The 16,737-nt window shown below is 40.9% G+C and overlaps 1 protein-coding gene and 1 non-coding gene across 2 annotated transcripts in view; both read right to left on the reverse strand.

Annotated features, from left to right (window-relative positions):
- The window catches only part of SHROOM3 (shroom family member 3), a 335,191-nt gene extending 320,185 nt beyond the window's left edge, over positions 1 to 15,006 (reverse strand). The window contains exons 1-2 of the mRNA XM_044945747.2: positions 14,802 to 15,006; positions 14,200 to 14,637 (exon numbers count right to left, since the gene is read on the reverse strand). Of these exons, the coding sequence (XP_044801682.2) occupies positions 14,200 to 14,367 (168 nt within the window). The 5' untranslated portion in view covers positions 14,368 to 14,637; positions 14,802 to 15,006. The remainder of the gene's footprint in view (positions 1 to 14,199; positions 14,638 to 14,801) is intronic.
- On the reverse strand, positions 2,466 to 2,537 carry TRNAW-CCA. Its single transcript has one exon. It is a non-coding gene; the product is annotated as a tRNA-Trp (tRNA).
- Positions 15,007 to 16,737: the final 1,731 nt, after the last annotated feature.

Raw genomic sequence — 16,737 nt, forward strand, 5'->3', positions numbered from 1 at the left:
GAAAAAAAAAAAAAAAATCAAGGAGTAAGAAGAAAGTGTCAGGTATTTTCTGCTTTCTCATTCCCCAAAGTTCACTCACTCTCCCTACTCTTTCAAGGTTTTATCTCAATACTCAACATGTATATTTCTTTCAAGTATCTAGTAAGATTCCAGGTCTGAATTCCAATAGCTCATTTCCCAATTTCCATGAAACAAACCCTGAAAAACGTTAACTTCTCAGAGGATGGCACATAAGACGATAAAAGATTAAATTATACCCATACAACTTTCTTCATAAAAAATTTAACTTCTCAAAGGAAAAGAGTAAGTCCATTAGCTGTAGGAGTTCAATATTTCTTATCTTCCAGCAAACGTGTAACTCAGGATATAATTCAATACCCAAAGTGCTAGGCACTTAGTCCAACTAACCTGAAGAATGCTTATTTCACTTAACTAGCTTGTGTTTTGAGATCTTCTTAAAATGTTGAGATCTTTAGAGTTTAGTATCCGTCTAAACCAGGTTTCCAGGAGCCAAGAACAGGTGAGGGTTAAGGCCACTTGGTGGACACTCCTCTATGAAAGACCATCTGTTGTGCTGCTGAGCTTATAACCAGGTCTCTTTACCAAGTTTCAGTGGCATGAACTTAAAACCTCCCAGAAAATCAGCACTCTACCAGTTTGAAACTCAAAACTGATCGTGATTCAAATGTAGGTGTTTTCATCGACCCGCCTGGGGTCAAACCATTATCTTTCCTCCACCAGTTTTCACCCTTTGCAGCCTCTTTTCCCTCACTCTCCTTTTCAGTGTTACGTTTTTATCCTCTATGTTTCTGAAAAGAACAGTGGGCTAGATGACATATTGTATTAGTTTCTTATTGCTACTTGTAACAAAGTACCCTGGAATTGGGTGGCTTCAAACAACAGAAATGTATCATCTAACAGTACAGGAGATCCTAGCTCAAATGGGTTTTACTGGACTAAAATAAGATTTCAGCAGTGTCATGTTCTTTTTAGAAGCTCCAGAGGAGAGTTGCTTCCTTGCTCTTTTCCAACTTCTCAAGGTCACCTGCATTCCTTGGCTTGTGCCCTCCATCAATCTGCTTGCATCTCTCTCCTCTCACCTACAGCCTGTGCTCCACGATAGGAGAAGCTACCACAATGAGAAACTGGAGCAACACAACAAAGAGTAGCCCCTGCTTGCCACAACTAGAGAAAGCCTGTGCAAAGCAACCAAGACCCAGTGCAGCCAAAAATAAATAAATGGAAGGGGAAAAAGGAGTTGGCACAAAAAATCACCTGGAGTTTAATTAAATGTAATTGGCCCATCCCACTATAAGTAGAGACAGAATCATGGTGTGATATACCGTCTTTTCATGCCCTGCATTTAAATTCCATCCAAGGTCCTTTCTGTAACTTACAAGGTCCTCTTTGATCTGACCCCTGACTCATTTGCATTTTGATGTCACACTACTCTCTTGCCTGCTGCTGCTGTTGCTAATTCGCTTCAGTCGTGTCTGACTCTGCAACTCCATAGATGGCAGCCCACCAGGCTCCCCCGTCCCTGGGATTCTCCAGGCAAGAACACTGGAGTGGGTTGCCATTTCCTTCTCCAATGCATGAAAGTTAAAAATGAAAGTGAAGTCTCTCAGCCATGTCCGACTCTTCACAACCCCATGGACTGCAGCCCACCAGGCTCCTCCGTCCATGCGATTTTCCACCGAGAGTACTGCTCTTGCATACCACTATATACTAAAACTATGTCCCTTCCAAAATTCATATGTTGAAACCTACTCCCCCAATGTGACGGTATTTAGAGGTGGGTCCTTTGGGTGGTGATTAGGTCATGAGGATAGACCCTCATAAATGGAATTTGTGCCATTATAAAGGAAACCTCAGAGAGTTCCCTTGCCCTTTCTACCATATGAGGACACAGTGGGAAGATGCCATCTATGGACCACGTAGTGGGCCCTCCCCAGATACTGAGTCTGCCAGTGCCTTGATCTTGGACTTCCCAGCCTCCAGAACTGTGAGAAATAAATTTCTGTTTGTAAGTCACCCAGTCTATGACATTCTGTTATAACAGTCCAAACAGTATAAGACACCTACTCTACTCCCCAATGCCTTTCTTCATGTTTCTAAAACATTCCAAGACTTTCCTTCTTCAGCCTAACTTATAAACCTCTTTTACATCTGATTTCTTACATCGTATCCACCAGGTTTTAACTCAGAAGTCATCTTATCAGAAAACTCTTCTCTAATTACCCTATTTAAAGTAAACCCTATTCCCCATACCTTCTACCCAACGGATACTACCATTCTGGAATCCATCTTTCTTTTTTTGTAATAAGTAAGTAAGTAAGTGGAGTCACTCAGTCGTGTCCGACTCTTTGCAACCCTGTGGACTGTAGCCTACTAGGCTTCTCCATCCATGGGATTCTCCAAGCAAGAATACTGGAGTGGGTTACCATTTCCTTCTCCAGGGGATCTTCCCAACCCAGGGATCGAACCTGGGTCTCCCGCATTGGAGGCAGACGCTTTAACCTCTGAGCCACCAGGGAAGATTATAATAAAACTGACCAATTCTGAAATTATCATATATAAACATGCTTTCCACTAGTCTATTTCTACTACACTATAAGCTCCACAGGAGCAGGGAATTATCTGTTCAGGTAGAAACTATCAACAATTATCCATTTAGGCCATGATACAGAAAGTCAGTCAAGTATCATCTTTGTTACGTGAGTTGCTAACTTTGGTATCTACTACTCTCCCACCAGTCCATAATATCACATCATAACTAAACTTTGGATGTGTTTTGTCATTTCTAAGCACCGTTGTATAGTTTAATCCTTTGAATAGTTATAACAATTCCATTAGATGAGAATTTCCATTTTTAAAGATGAGGACACAGGTTTAGGAAAGCTGTGTTACTTGCCACAGTGACACAGCCGGTTAAGACTATGGTAGAAATGAAATTTGGTTATTTTCACTCCAAGCCCTACAATTTCTGGGATGTGTATTTTGCTATCCTGGACAGCCTTGATTAAAATGAAAAGAAAAAAGATAACATAGAAGTTATAACCCTAAAGCAATACAGATATATCAAAGGGCATTTAAAAATAAAGACTTTAGTTAGATCTCATAAATCTCTAAGGTAAAATGCAGTTCAAGTTCGAGAAGGATATAATGAATAGATGTATGAATGGCTGAGGAATGAAAAAAAAGTACATGACTTAAGAGGAAATTCAGGCTCAGATGCCCAGGACAGAGAGTTCTTCACATTAGTCTGTGAAGTTAGAAAAGCCTCCTCTGAAGTCAGGAAGGAACTGTCACTTCCATTCTATAGATGGAGATACACAAGTTCTCTTTTGCAGAGATAGTCATTAGAATGGGGGAGAAACAGTGCTCAGATTTAGCAGTCTTTGCCTCACTTCATTTTGTTGATAAGGGCCCAGGATGTCAGAGCACGAGAGATGGGTGGGACGAACAGAGTGGGAGAACAGTGACTCTGCAGCTCTTTAGATCAAGATGTTCGATGTTCGAAGTACCTCAAAAGAAGAGAAGTGGAAAAATCTGTCTGTGGGTTAGTTAAGATCCAGAATGTCCTTTGGAGTTTTGCTTTTTCAAAGATTGATAGAAAGTCTCTTGTTATGTGTTTCCAATCACATTGTGGATTCACTAAGATGAAACTGACAAGTATTTCTTAAATTGGGTTCTTGGCATAGGAAGCAGTGCCTTGGGAAGCTATAGTTTTAAAGGAAAGCAGAGTTCTCACAGATGCAAAGAGCCATCTGGCACCACCACCTCAGCATACTACTTGAAGAGAAGTTATTTCCAACAACATTGACAGGATCACAAATTTGGTCTTTGTCTAACAACATGTAACACTTTAAGCAATTTAGATAGTTTATAAGTGGTTAAATAAAAAATACAAATTTTCCCTTTTTCTCCCAGTCAATTCAATTCAACAGACATTGAACCAAACATTACATATGTGCAAGACATCATTAAATTGAAAGTCAAACTCAACCAATTTATCTTATACTCTAAAGCAGCATTTTCTAGTAACATGTTTGCACATTGCCTTTGACATCTTTCTAACAAAGACTTTAAAGAAGATCCTTTTTAATATTCATTTGTCTTCTTCATTAATACATTTTCATTTTCATCATTGCTAAGCTTACTCCTTGGAAAGAAAGTTATGACCAACCTAGATAGCATATTCAAAAGTAGAGACATTACTTTGCCAACATAGGTCCGTCTAGTCAAGGCTATGGTTTTTCCTGTGGTCATGTATGGATGTGAGAGTTGGACTGTGAAGAAAGCTGAGCGCTGAAGAATTGATGCTTTTGAACTGTGGTGTTGGAGAAGACTCTTGAGAGTCCCTTGGACTGCAAGGAGATCCAACCAGTCCATTCTGAAGGAGATCAGCCCTGGGATTTCTTTGGGAGGAATGATGCTAAAGCTGAAACTCCAGTACTTTGGCCACCTCATGCGAAGAGTTGACTCATTGGAAAAGACTTTGATGCTGGGAGGAATTGGGGGCAGGAGGAGAAGGGGACGACAGAGGATGAGATGGCTGGATGGCATCACTGACTCGATGGACATGAGTCTGAGTGAACTCCGGGAGTTGGTGATGGACAGGGAGGCCTGGCGTGCTTTGATTCATGGGGTTGCAAAGAGTCAGACACGACTGAGCGACTGAACTGAACTGATGCATAGTTTAAACACTGTGGATAAGAGACAAAAAAGAAGGAAGAAAAGGAGGGAGGAAAGAAAAGGAAAGAAATGTCCTTAGCTTCCAAAAGTTAGCAGCCTAACCAGAAACACACACACAGTTTATTTGCTATGGCAGAAACCATCTTGGCAAATAAATTAACTTTATTGTGTCTCAGTTTTCTCTCTGTGTAATGAGGAAGTTGAATAAGATGATTGCTGAGATTCTTTACCGCTCTAACATCCTATAGGCCATTCAACATTTACTGAGCAATTGTTGCATGTGAAATGGAAAGTATCTTTCCATTTTTCTAGAAGAAACAATATGTACAGCCTGAGTAAAACTCTTTGGGCTTTAAAGTGATTATAATTTATTGGCCAAATGCAAACAACTAACTGTACTAGAAGATGGCATGAATAAAGGTGCTGGGGACACAAGAGGAAGACTTGATACAAATTCAGGACAGAAGGGGATGGAACAATGAGAGACCAGACAAGCTGCTTTATGGACAGCAGAGAGATGAGGCTACCCTAGTATGAAGGGTAAACAGTGTTAAAGGAAAGAGCAAGAACAGTAGGGAAAGAAACTCAGAAAATACTGGCTATTTTAAAAGGCGAATAACAAGCTAATCAAGCTTGGTTCTTGGAAAAAGATGGAAAAGGTGACTTTGGGATGAACTAAATCAACCAGCCCAAGGTCCTGGGGGAACTGCCTAGAAGCCAATTTCACATTGAATTCAGAAACCAGGGCTCATAAACTCATAATTCTTATTTTATGCATAAGAAATGTCTGGCTGATGTTGGTGTGTTGAAACTGAGGATCACTAAGGAAGCTAGAAGGTGGTAGAGTGCTCAGCGTGGACAGATGGATATAGAAAAACCAGCAATGAGGAAATCTCAACATGTTCATCCAGACAATTTAAGTATGTTCCCAGTGAATCATTTCCCAGCCTATGGACTGTTTCTATTTCTACTTCTCACAAGGTAGTGAAGCAGTTCATTTTATCTTAAAATGGCAGGTTGATTAGGGTGTTTCAGATGATTGTCTTCAGAGGAAGAATTATGAAGAGGATTCAGGGATGAGCTCATATCATTGAGGCTAGAAAAATCCAATGAAAGAATCCATTTAATATCTGAGTAGTGTCAGACACCAGGAAGCCAGGGGACATGTGTTTGAGGTTAACCTCCGATGTCACCTAGCAAACACACTCCCTTATACATCAAGAATGGAAAGATGGGGCTGAGCTGGAATAGTGAGCTAAGCCTTAGTAGGGGAAGGCTGTGACTTTGAGAGGAAGAGAATGATGGTGGTATAGGTGGTAGAAGCAGTTTCAGAGAGGGAGGGGTAATGATGTGGAAGATGGAACCAACAGCCAGCTGATATCAGGAAGTCTGTGTCATAGTTCACCCTGGCATTGGCACAGTAAGCTCGCGAACACAGGAGGCAGATGGCAGGTTTGGAGGTTGTGTATGGACCCAGTAGCATGGGCCCCATCCTCACCAAGGCTGATTTAGCTATCAATGCTGCCAAAGGTTCAACTGGCCAGCAAACAGACAAATGCTGAACTTACCTGTTTCAACATCCCTCATAGAAACCAATTACCTACTTGGTGGCAAGTTGATGACATTGGACCTTTTTTACTCTGGAAGGGGCAGCTGTTCCTCTGGACTGGAACTGACACATATTCCTAACCATAAGCCTTCAGTCAGCATTGATATTTGGGGGCTTACAAGTGTTTGATCCCCTCAATAGGATCCTACATAACATCCCCTCTGATCAAGGGATACACTTACAGTAAAGGGGGTTGGCAATGGGCATATGTTGATAGGATCCACAAGTTCTGTCACTCATGAGAGCTGCTGGCCTGGTAGAGCAACAGGGCCATTTTTTGAAGGTCTAACTGTGGCTGGTACATAAGAGAGTCCAGTCACAGCAAAGATACCTCTCAGGGGTAGGAATCAGGAACGTGTGCTCCTCATATCAGTGACATAAGAGTCAATGGCTGACCTTCAATCCTGAGGCCCAGGTTTTTTTTAACACACATGAAAAAAAAATGCCTTTCCTTTATTTGTTTTCTACAAGTGACATCAGAGGCTAAAAACAAAGGATCCGGTTAACAGGTGTTAGCGCCAAGACTCCTGCCTGTGGTAGCTTCTTAGATACTCTGTCCTCCAGCCCAGCCCTTTGAGGTATCCAATGTTTTTGAACAAATACAATCATTTCCAACAACAGGGCCATTCAGAAACACTTCATTAATCCACAAGTTCTTCTGAGAGGATCTCTGCTTTACCGCTTCAAGGAGCTCTCTGCTGGTGACAGCTTTTCTGTGTTTGTCGAAGGATAGTCTAGTTGCCTTCAGGTTAATCTGTTTCAGGGGCTCCCCAGGTGGTGCTAGTGGTAAAGAACCTGCCTGCCAGTGCAGGAGATGTGAGACAGCAGTTTCGATCGCTGGGATGGGAAGAACCCCTGAAGTAGGCCATGGCAACTCACTCCAGTATTCTTGCCTAGAGAATCCAATGGACAGAGGAGCCTGGCAGACTACCGTCTATAAGGTCACACAGAGTCAGACATGACTGAAGTGACTTGGCACACACACAATCAGTTTCAGTCACCAGTCCTCCAGAGGACCCAAGGATCCACTGAACTCAGTGTGTGTTTCCTTTAGGATTTCCCCACATAACTAAAATAAGCTTCCTTTCCCCTCCTTTTCTTCCCTAAGGCTGAACTGGCCTGCTCATACTCCCTTTTGGTTGGGATATATGTTTTCATCTTCTTAGACAATCTTAGGCCATGTAAGCACATGAAGCGCATGTGGAGGTTTTAATCCTTTGTAGTACAGTCCATGGGGTTGCAAAGAGTCAGAAACCACTGAACACTTGTCAGCAGTAGGACCAGTGCACACAAAAAAATATCTCTCGCTAGGTGAAGACACCCAACAACACTTTCTAATAAATGTCAAGTGACCCCTCCTTTTAGGGTTCTGAAACTGCTTACAGGAGTTCCGACACCTATTTTGTGCTTAGTTGTTCAGCCATGACCAACTCTTTGTGATCCCATGGACTGCAACCTGCCAGGCTCCTCTGTCCATGGGGATTCCCCAAGTAAGAACACTGGAGTGGGTTGCCATGCCCTCCTTCAGGGGATCTTCCCAACCCAGGGATTGAACCCAGGTCTCCTGCGTTGTGGGAGAATTCTTTACCATTTGAGCCACCAGGAAAGCCCAAGAAATTTGGACTGAGTAGCCTATCCCTTCTCCAAGGGAGCTTGCTGACCCAGGAATCGAATCAGGCGGATTCTTTACCAGCTGAGCTACCAGGGAAGCCCATACCTATTTTTAGGGGACTTTTATATGACTAATATTACATATAAAATTTTATTTATTTTTGGCTATACTGGGTCTTCATTGCTATGTGGGCTTTTCTCTAGCTGTGGTGAGTGGAGGCTACTCATTGCAGCGGCTTCTCTTGTTGTGAAGCACATGTGCTTCAGTAGTCGTGACATATCGGCTCTAGAGCACAGGCTCAATAGTGTGGCACATGGGCTTAGTAGCTCCACGGCATGTGGGACCTTCCTGGCTCAGGGATGGAACCCGTGTCTCCTGCAATGACAACTGGATTCTTTAACACTAAGTCACCAGGGAAGCTCCAGGACTAAGATTTTTTTAAGTTTGTTTTCCTCTAATAAATTTAAAAACATATACAATAAAGAGATTAATCCCATATTTTACCCAGATCATAGCTCTAGAATCTAGACAGAGCCAAATATTAATATTTGGTATCCATGGTGACTGAATAGCAGAGGACCCTGGAGAATCAGGATGTCTGGATTCAAATTCCAACTCTAGCACTTTCTACCAGGCATGAGAGCTTCAGAAAGCTGCTCAAATTCTGTGTCTCAGTCCTCATGTATTAAACTAGCTTCACAATATCACCTTCCTCATGGAGTTGTGAAAATTAAATGAGTTAACACATGTGGATCTCTTGGAATAGACCTTGGCACCTATCGGGCACTCAGTACATGCAAGCATTTACTGGTGGTTGTTACTGGTTGTTGTTGTTGGTTGTTGTCTAGTCGTTACTTGACATGATGAATCCTAGGGGCAGGTGTTTCCCCGCAGCAGGTGGAACGGTTCTCAGCTACAATACTGCGTGAGTCATAATAAAATCATGCTGCCAACTTCCTGAACTATTGAATTACTTGGGCGTCTACATACAATCCTTTTTTTTTTTTCGCTTTAAAGCTACCCTTTCTTTTTGAAGTTCACAGATTACAGAGGCTCTTTCCTCAACTCCACCTTTCCTTTTCAAGGACATTAAATCCCAAAGAAAGCAATTTGGAAATGATTTCTTTTATTGCCACCCTTTTGTAGCTCCTCTTCCCCCAGTCATCCTTCCATCTCATTTGTACCTAAAGAAAAATGATACTTCATTCGTTATATTGTCGTGCTGTGCAGCTTATAATTATATAAGTGTACATGTCTTTCATATTGAAGATTTAACATGTACTATGCCTTCCCTTGATTTCCTTGGTGGTGCAGTGGTAAAGAATCTGCATACCAATGCAGGAGACTCAAGTTCGATCCCTATGTTGGGAAGATCCCCTGGAGGAGGGCATGGCAACCCACTCCAGTATTCTTGCCTGGAGAACTTCATGGACAAAGGAGCCTGGCCAGCTACAGTGAACAGGGTCACCAAGAATCAGACATGACTGAGCAACTGAACAACGATGGGAAACTGACACACATTCCTTCTGCAGAGATCTGCCTAGTATCCTCACCTCATGGGACTCTGCCTCCCTGCCCACACTGCTCCCTGCTCTGTATTGTCTTTGATTAGTCATTCAGTAAAAGTTATCAAATACCTACTCTGTGCCAGGCACATCTTGGAAATGCAAGATGAATAAGACATAGCTTTTTCATTTACTCAACAAATATTTGTGTACCCAGGCTCTGAGTTAGATGTGGTAGAGATGGAAAAAAAAAAAGTCCCAGGCTTTCAACAGGCTATTAAACTTCTGAGAAGACAGTCAGTGTAAATTTTTTAAAAGTATGATTTGTTGTAATAAATGTATGGTACAGGAGTACAGAAGAGAGACCATCTAACCCAGCTTAATGAAGTCAGGAAAACTTGAGAGAGAGGAAAAAGTAAATCCTGGATGAATATGAGTTTGCCAGACAAACAGGATAAAGAGAGAGATTCAAGAGCTTTGAAGCAATGTGGCATTTGAAATCTGGCTAGTGCATATGAGAAACAGAATTTAAAATTGCATTTCATTTTAGGTGTGTGTGTTCAGTCATGTCCGATTCTTTGCTACCCCACAGACTGCAGCCCGCCAGACTCTTCTGTCTATGGGATTTCCCAGTCAAGAATACTGTAGTGGGTTGCCATTTCTTTCTCCAAAGATTCTTCATGACCCAGCAATCTAACCCACATCTCCTGTGTCTCCTGCATTGGCAGGCAGATCCTTTACCACTGGGCCACCTGGGAAGCCCCATTTCATTTTAGTTCCTTTTAATTAAACTGGAAATAGCCACATGTGGCTCTTGGCTACCATGCTGGACAGAGTGGATTGCACCAGACTATACCCCTGAAAAGGAAAGAGACTGTCTTCTCTTTACTCTTTTTCCACTTCTTACTAACTGGAAAGCAGATGCTGTGACAAGTCACCTTAGACCAGCAGATGGGACATCACCCCAGGGATGGAAGTAAGACAGTAGAAAGGACCATCTTTCAGATTAGCTTAAGTTCACATTGTCGTCGGAGAAGGCAATGGCACCCCACTCCAATACTCTTGCCTGGAAAATCCCATGGACGGAGGAGCCTGGAAGGCTGCAGTCCATGGGGTCGCTGAGGGTCGGACACGACTGAGCGACTTCACTTTCACTTTTCACTTTCCTGCATTGGAGAAGGAAATGGCAACCCACTCCAGTGTTCTTGCCTGGAGAATCCCGGGGACTAGGGAGCCTGGTGGGCTGCCGTCTACGGGGTTGCACAGAGTCGGACACAACTGAAGTGACTTAGCAGCAGCAGCAGCAGCACATTGTTGTGTGAAAGAGACATCAATTTCTGTATTGCTTAAGCTATTGTTGTTTTGGATCTTTATACAGCAGACAAATTTGTATCCTAACACAATGTCTCTTACAATAATGAAAAGCAATAGTCATAATCTTGCTAAGATTTTTTTTTGAGATTTTCCTGTGTACGAGCCCCTGTGCTAACTGTTCTAAGTGCTTGCAACCCATTTAATCTCTGCACATAATGATAAGGGAGATAATTGTTTATTCCCATTCTGCAGATAAAATGAAGCCTCACCAAAGTGGCTCACTAGTGGTAGGATTAGATCTAACAGCAAACCATATTCTAGGGAACAGATACATAATATCTTTTCTTTTTTAAGGTTCAAGTCAGCTTTTATCAGCTTGACCTTTATTTCCTCTTTCTTTAAAACTTATTTATTTGTTTGTTTGTTTGGCTGAGCCAGGTCATAGCACACAGGATCTTCAAACTTCGCTGAGGCACGTGGGATCTAGTATCCTGACCAGGGATCGAACTTGGGCCCCCTGCATTTCGAGTGCTGAGTCTGAGCCACTGGACCACCAGAGCAGTCCCATACATAATATCTTATCATTAAAGATCAGGAAAATTGAGTGTAAATTAGAGTTTTAAAATGCAGAGATGACATTTATGTCTGTGGCAGACATTCTCAGCCATCTACCCAGCACTCGTTACCTCCCTCTTCCTGAAAACAGAACCTCAATTTGTTCAACTAGTGGGTGGAGATTCTTTGACATCAGGAAGAGTAGGTTTCCACTGCAGAACCCAGGAGAGAAATTCTGAGTGGTCTAAACTAGTAATAGTAGTTTCATTCCCCTTGGCCAGGAATTGGTCTAAGGACAGGTAAGTGGCACAGTTCTGATCAATGAGATGTAAACACAAGTTTGATAGGGAGGGTGACCCTTTCCAAACAAAGAGCCACAAGTCTGCCCAGAATGAAGATGCAGTGATGGAAGTGTGGCATCCATCTTGCAACTTTAATGATAAAAGCCAACACTGAAGAAGGCAGAGTGGAGAGCTAAGTGAAGTTCTTAATGGCATTATTGAGCTTCTCCTTGTTTGGACAACCTAACTCCAGACTTCTTTTAAGATGAAAAGAACGAATCCCAATTTTCTTAGGTCACTATCAATCAGGTTTCCAGTTATTTACAGCTGTAAGCCTTCCTGATAGACATATCAGATCATATCAGATCAGTCGCTCAGTTGTGTCCGACTCTTTGCAACCCCATGAATCACAGCACGCCAGGCCTCCCTGTCCATCACCAACTCCCGGAGCTCACTCAGACTCACATCCATCGAGTCAGTGATGCCATCCAGCCATCTCATCCTCTGTCGTCCCCTTCTCCTCTTGCCCCCAATCCCTCCCAGCATCAGAGTCTTTTCCAATGAGTCAACTCTTCGCATGAGGTGGCCAAAGGACTGGAGTTTCAGCTTTAGCATCATTCCTTCCAAAGAAATTCCAGGGCTGATCTCCTTCAGAATGGACTGGTTGGATCTCCTTGCAGTCCAAGACTCTCAAGAGTCTTCTCCAACACCACAGTTCAAAAGCATCAGTTCTTCGGCGCTCAGCATTCTTCACAGTCCAACTCTCACATCCATACATGACCACAGAAAAAACCATAGCCTTGACTAGACAAACCTTTGTTGGCAAAGTAATGTCTCTGCTTTTGAATATGCTATCTAGGTTGGTCATAACTTTCCTTTCAAGGAGGAAGCGTCTTTTAATTTCATGGCTGCAGTCACCATCTGCAGTGATTTTGGAGCCCAGAAAAATAAAGTCTGCCACTGTTTCCACTGTTTCCCCATCTATTTCCCATGAAGAGATGGGACCGGATGCCATGATCTTCGTTTTCTGAACTTTGAGCTTTAAGCCAACTTTTTCACTCTCCACTTTCACTTTCATCAAGAGGCTTTTTAGTTCCTCTTCACTTTCCACCATAAGGGTGGTGTACATAAGGATACACATATATGTACACCTATCTTTTGTTTTCTTAGGAAAGACAAGGAAAAGTCACACAGCTTACAGTGCTATATTGCACACTCTCGGCTGCCTGCTGGAAGCCAATTCCACCGGCTCACCCACAGTAAGAATTGTTTTGTTGCTGTTGTTTAGTTGATCAGTTGTGTCTGACTCTTTTGTGACCTCATGGACTACAGCCTGCCAGGCTCCTCTGTCCATGGCATTTCCCAGGCAAGGATACTGGAGTGGGTTGCCATTTCCTTCTCCTTTTCCTGACCTAGGGATCGAACCCATGGCTCCAGATTCTTTACCGCTGAGGAACTAGGGAAGCAAAAATCATTTCAGTCTCTCTCAAAACACCTATTTTGGTGAGATAGGAAAACAGACCTTAATAGGTAACATAGTTCAGGCAAAATGCATATTTATCTCTTTCCCACACTTAAACTAAAAAGAAATTTCCCCTCAATTAGAAATATTTCTTCAAGAATGCTTTGATATGTAAAGCACTTATATATTCTGTTGTTTTAGACTGTTAATATTCTGAAATTGTAAAATAAATTTCTGTTATCTTTCTTTTTTAATTTATGTTTTAATTGAAGGAAATGTTTGGCTGAAACCAACAAAATTCTGTAAAGCATCCTCTGTAAACTTTCTTAATCTCTGTAGTTTTAGAGAAAAGCAGATGCACTAAACTTAATGCATTAAGAGGATTCATTCAATGGGTATACCTTGCCACACCAAACATAAATGAAGAATTGAGGCATGTTACAGAATGACTAAAATTTAAAAATGGGCTTAAATCATAGATAAATACAAGAGGCAGAAATACTGTTTTGCCCTTGAATTATACTGGAAACTGATTTATTCTATAATTCTAAGTGTGCAGGAAGAATAAATAATTTTTATGCAATCAATTATCCAGAATTTCAAACAAATTCTAAAATCTTTTGGAATGCTAGATATAACACTTTTAGTTGAAAGGAGAAAGAGCAGATATATCTCTAGCCATATGTTAAATTTGTTGTTTTTGTCCAGTTGCTCAGTTGTATCCGACTCTAAGACTCTATGGACTGCAGCATGCTAGGCTTCCCTGTCCTTAACTATCTCCTGGAGTTTGCTGTGTTACATGTTAAATAAAGATGCACATATACAAATATATACCATGCCACCACCTTAACTACGGGGTTAATCTTTAATCTGATTCACAACTGAAAGGATCATGTGGCAGCTGGTTTTACACTATTTCATTCACAAAAAGAGATTATCCATCAGACAAGCACATTTTCCCCTGGAATTTCACGGCATAAAGGCGCCAGACACATTTTTCTTTCAAACACAAAGCTATGCAAAATATTTCCAGATATAATCAGAAGGGTATGAAACAGCAAATTAAGCGTCAATCTTCCGCATTATCTGTGATTTTGAGAGATTTGACAAAAGTTGAGAAAACAGTTTGATTAAGGAAAAAAATATTGGAAAAAGCAACATACCTTAGAGATGATTAATGGTTCCCCATGCTCCAAACCACCTTTCAAAGTAAAACCCCAGGGAGCTCCTCCCTGCAGGAACGCTTCCAGATAAATGTACTGTCCCCTGGAGGTCCTGTTAGGGGTTAGTGTGCCACTGGTCTCATCGAAGTTCTCCGTAGTCCTCATCATGGCAAACACATGATGGCTCGAGTTAAATTTTAAACGCCTGAAGCAGTTTCAGGAGAATGGTGTTTAGCATTATGCCATCCTTTGCAATCCACGCTGGCCAAAAAAGACGTTTTCAGAAACTAATTCTTTTGGGTGTAAAAGGTTCTTGTGAGCTTAACTCCAAGATGCTGAGCCAGGAGGATTTTTCACTTCAACGTTTCTGAATGCAACTCTCCTTCTGGAATTCCCGGTTCTCACTAAAGCCCCGGAGGGGTGTATATCTCTCTACTCCTTTAAAAAAAAAAAAAAAAAGAAACAAACTTCTTTCACTGTCACTCGCCAGACTGCCTCTATTTCACACACACCCACGCCAATTTTTTTTCAGCAGATTATACAGAGAAACTTAAAGTCCTCTTACAATATAGTAAGAAAATTGCAAAAACTCAACTGCATACCTCAATTTTGATTGATTAGCAACCCTTTCTTCCTCTCTGAGTGAAATTTACCATCACAATAGCCTCCCATCTTCCCAGAAGTAGCTTTAAAAGAAGCTACTATGCTTCTGCTAGCTTCGGAAGTTTCTAACTTGTTCCAAACAGATAAGCTGTGCTGAAACTTATTCTATGTTTTTCAGCAACAAGTTCAATCTGTTTCTTGAAAAAAAAAAAAAAAAAAAGTTTTTCCGGGATGTAGAGAAAAATGGAAAAAAGCACGGTAAATTAACCTTCCCTGGAAAAAATATCCAGGCGGCAGCTCAGTCCTTTTTTTGGTATTTTCAGTGATGAGCAGCCACTACCGCAGCCAAGGCTGTACTTGCCTTTTCTGAGAGAAAGAGTAAGGAAGTGAGAGGAAAATGGATTAAGGCAAACAGAGCGACCGCAACCTTTCTGCACAGTAAGCGCTGCTATGTGGAATTCAGTTCCCCACAAAGACCCGACCAATCACAACAGTCTTTCACTTGATAAACAGTAGACAGTTAAAAGTACGGTACTCATGGCTAATTAGCAAGTAGTAAAATAGTTGATGGACTCACCCCACCTTGTTCCAATTAAAGCAGAATCCCTGGGAGTGAGACACAGGCATTGACATTTTTAAAAAAAACCTCTGGGCAATTCTGCCCTGAGGCCAAGTTTGCAGAGCTTTTTGGTAAACATTTAAGTGTCAAGGTGGTAGCACAGGGCTTTATTTTGTTCATTAGAAGAAAATGCCAAGTAAAATTTATAAATGGCTTCTCATCTTGAAATAGGACTCTCCAATCAAATTTCTCCTTGTTTGATTCAGTACAAACAGGTCGCAGGCTTTCTTCTATATTGTAATTGTTATCTACTCCAAGGCTCTTTGTTATCCATTCTTTAAATGAAAAGAAATACTTGGTGTCTGGCAAGTAATAAGCACTCAAGGTGGAATGTTGTTTGGATTTCAGGTTAGCAATGGAATTTTGTAATAATGTTATATAAAATTTGACATCAAAACTTTCTATTAAAAATTTAAATAGTGTAAGATAACTGTATCTTTTAGCCAGAAGCCCCAGCTTTTAAGTTGGAACAACTTAGAATTATTTCCAGGGGATATTTTGCTAAAAATTTTTTTGTTTAAAAGTACGTGATGTGAATTCTGTTGGATACTGATGTTTTGATATCAATTTAATTTTGGTGTTTGTACCTATAGTTAATGAAAAGTTAATATAATAAAGAAGCAGATATAATATGCAAAGAAGTCTATACGATGTTTAATGTACAGCAACACGTGACAAGTGTTATTTGCTTCTCAGTAGTGAGTTCATCTGTAGGGCTCAAAGACAAGATAAAGAAAAATCTCATTTTAATGTAATGATAGTATTTTAGTGAAAACAAAAGGTGTACAAAATGAAAGTAAATGGTAAACATTGATTCCTAAGAGTAATTTATGCAATTTTTATTGGGGCTTCCCTTTACAACTTAATTTATAAATAAAGAATAGAAGGTGAAATCTTGACTTTTCTTTCACTCCATTATTAAAACATATATGTATACAGAGAGAGACTATTTAAATAAAAACCAAGGTAAATGAAGTTTCTTTCTGAAAAGTATTTTTTTGTGTGTGGCATTTACAGTCTTGCTCCTGATTCATTTTGTAAAATATGGGGTTTCATAGAATCAACATTTAATATTAAAAGTAATAAAACCAAAAACAAAATGGAAAGGAAGTAAGAACACGTTAAGCAGTGAAGAAAGAACTCGGGGCTTGTGGGCTGATGAAACCTCTATTTTATATAATCACCAAAAGTATTTGACATAAATATTTAATGAAACTTGATAAATAATTTGAAAAATAAACCATATAGAACCTGTTGGGCACAGTGTAGCAACTGATAGATCAGGATTAGAATAATTTTTCCCCCTTCTTCCATTG

Source organism: Bubalus bubalis, chromosome 7, assembly GCF_019923935.1.
Source record: "Bubalus bubalis isolate 160015118507 breed Murrah chromosome 7, NDDB_SH_1, whole genome shotgun sequence".
NCBI lineage: Eukaryota > Metazoa > Chordata > Mammalia > Artiodactyla > Bovidae > Bubalus > Bubalus bubalis.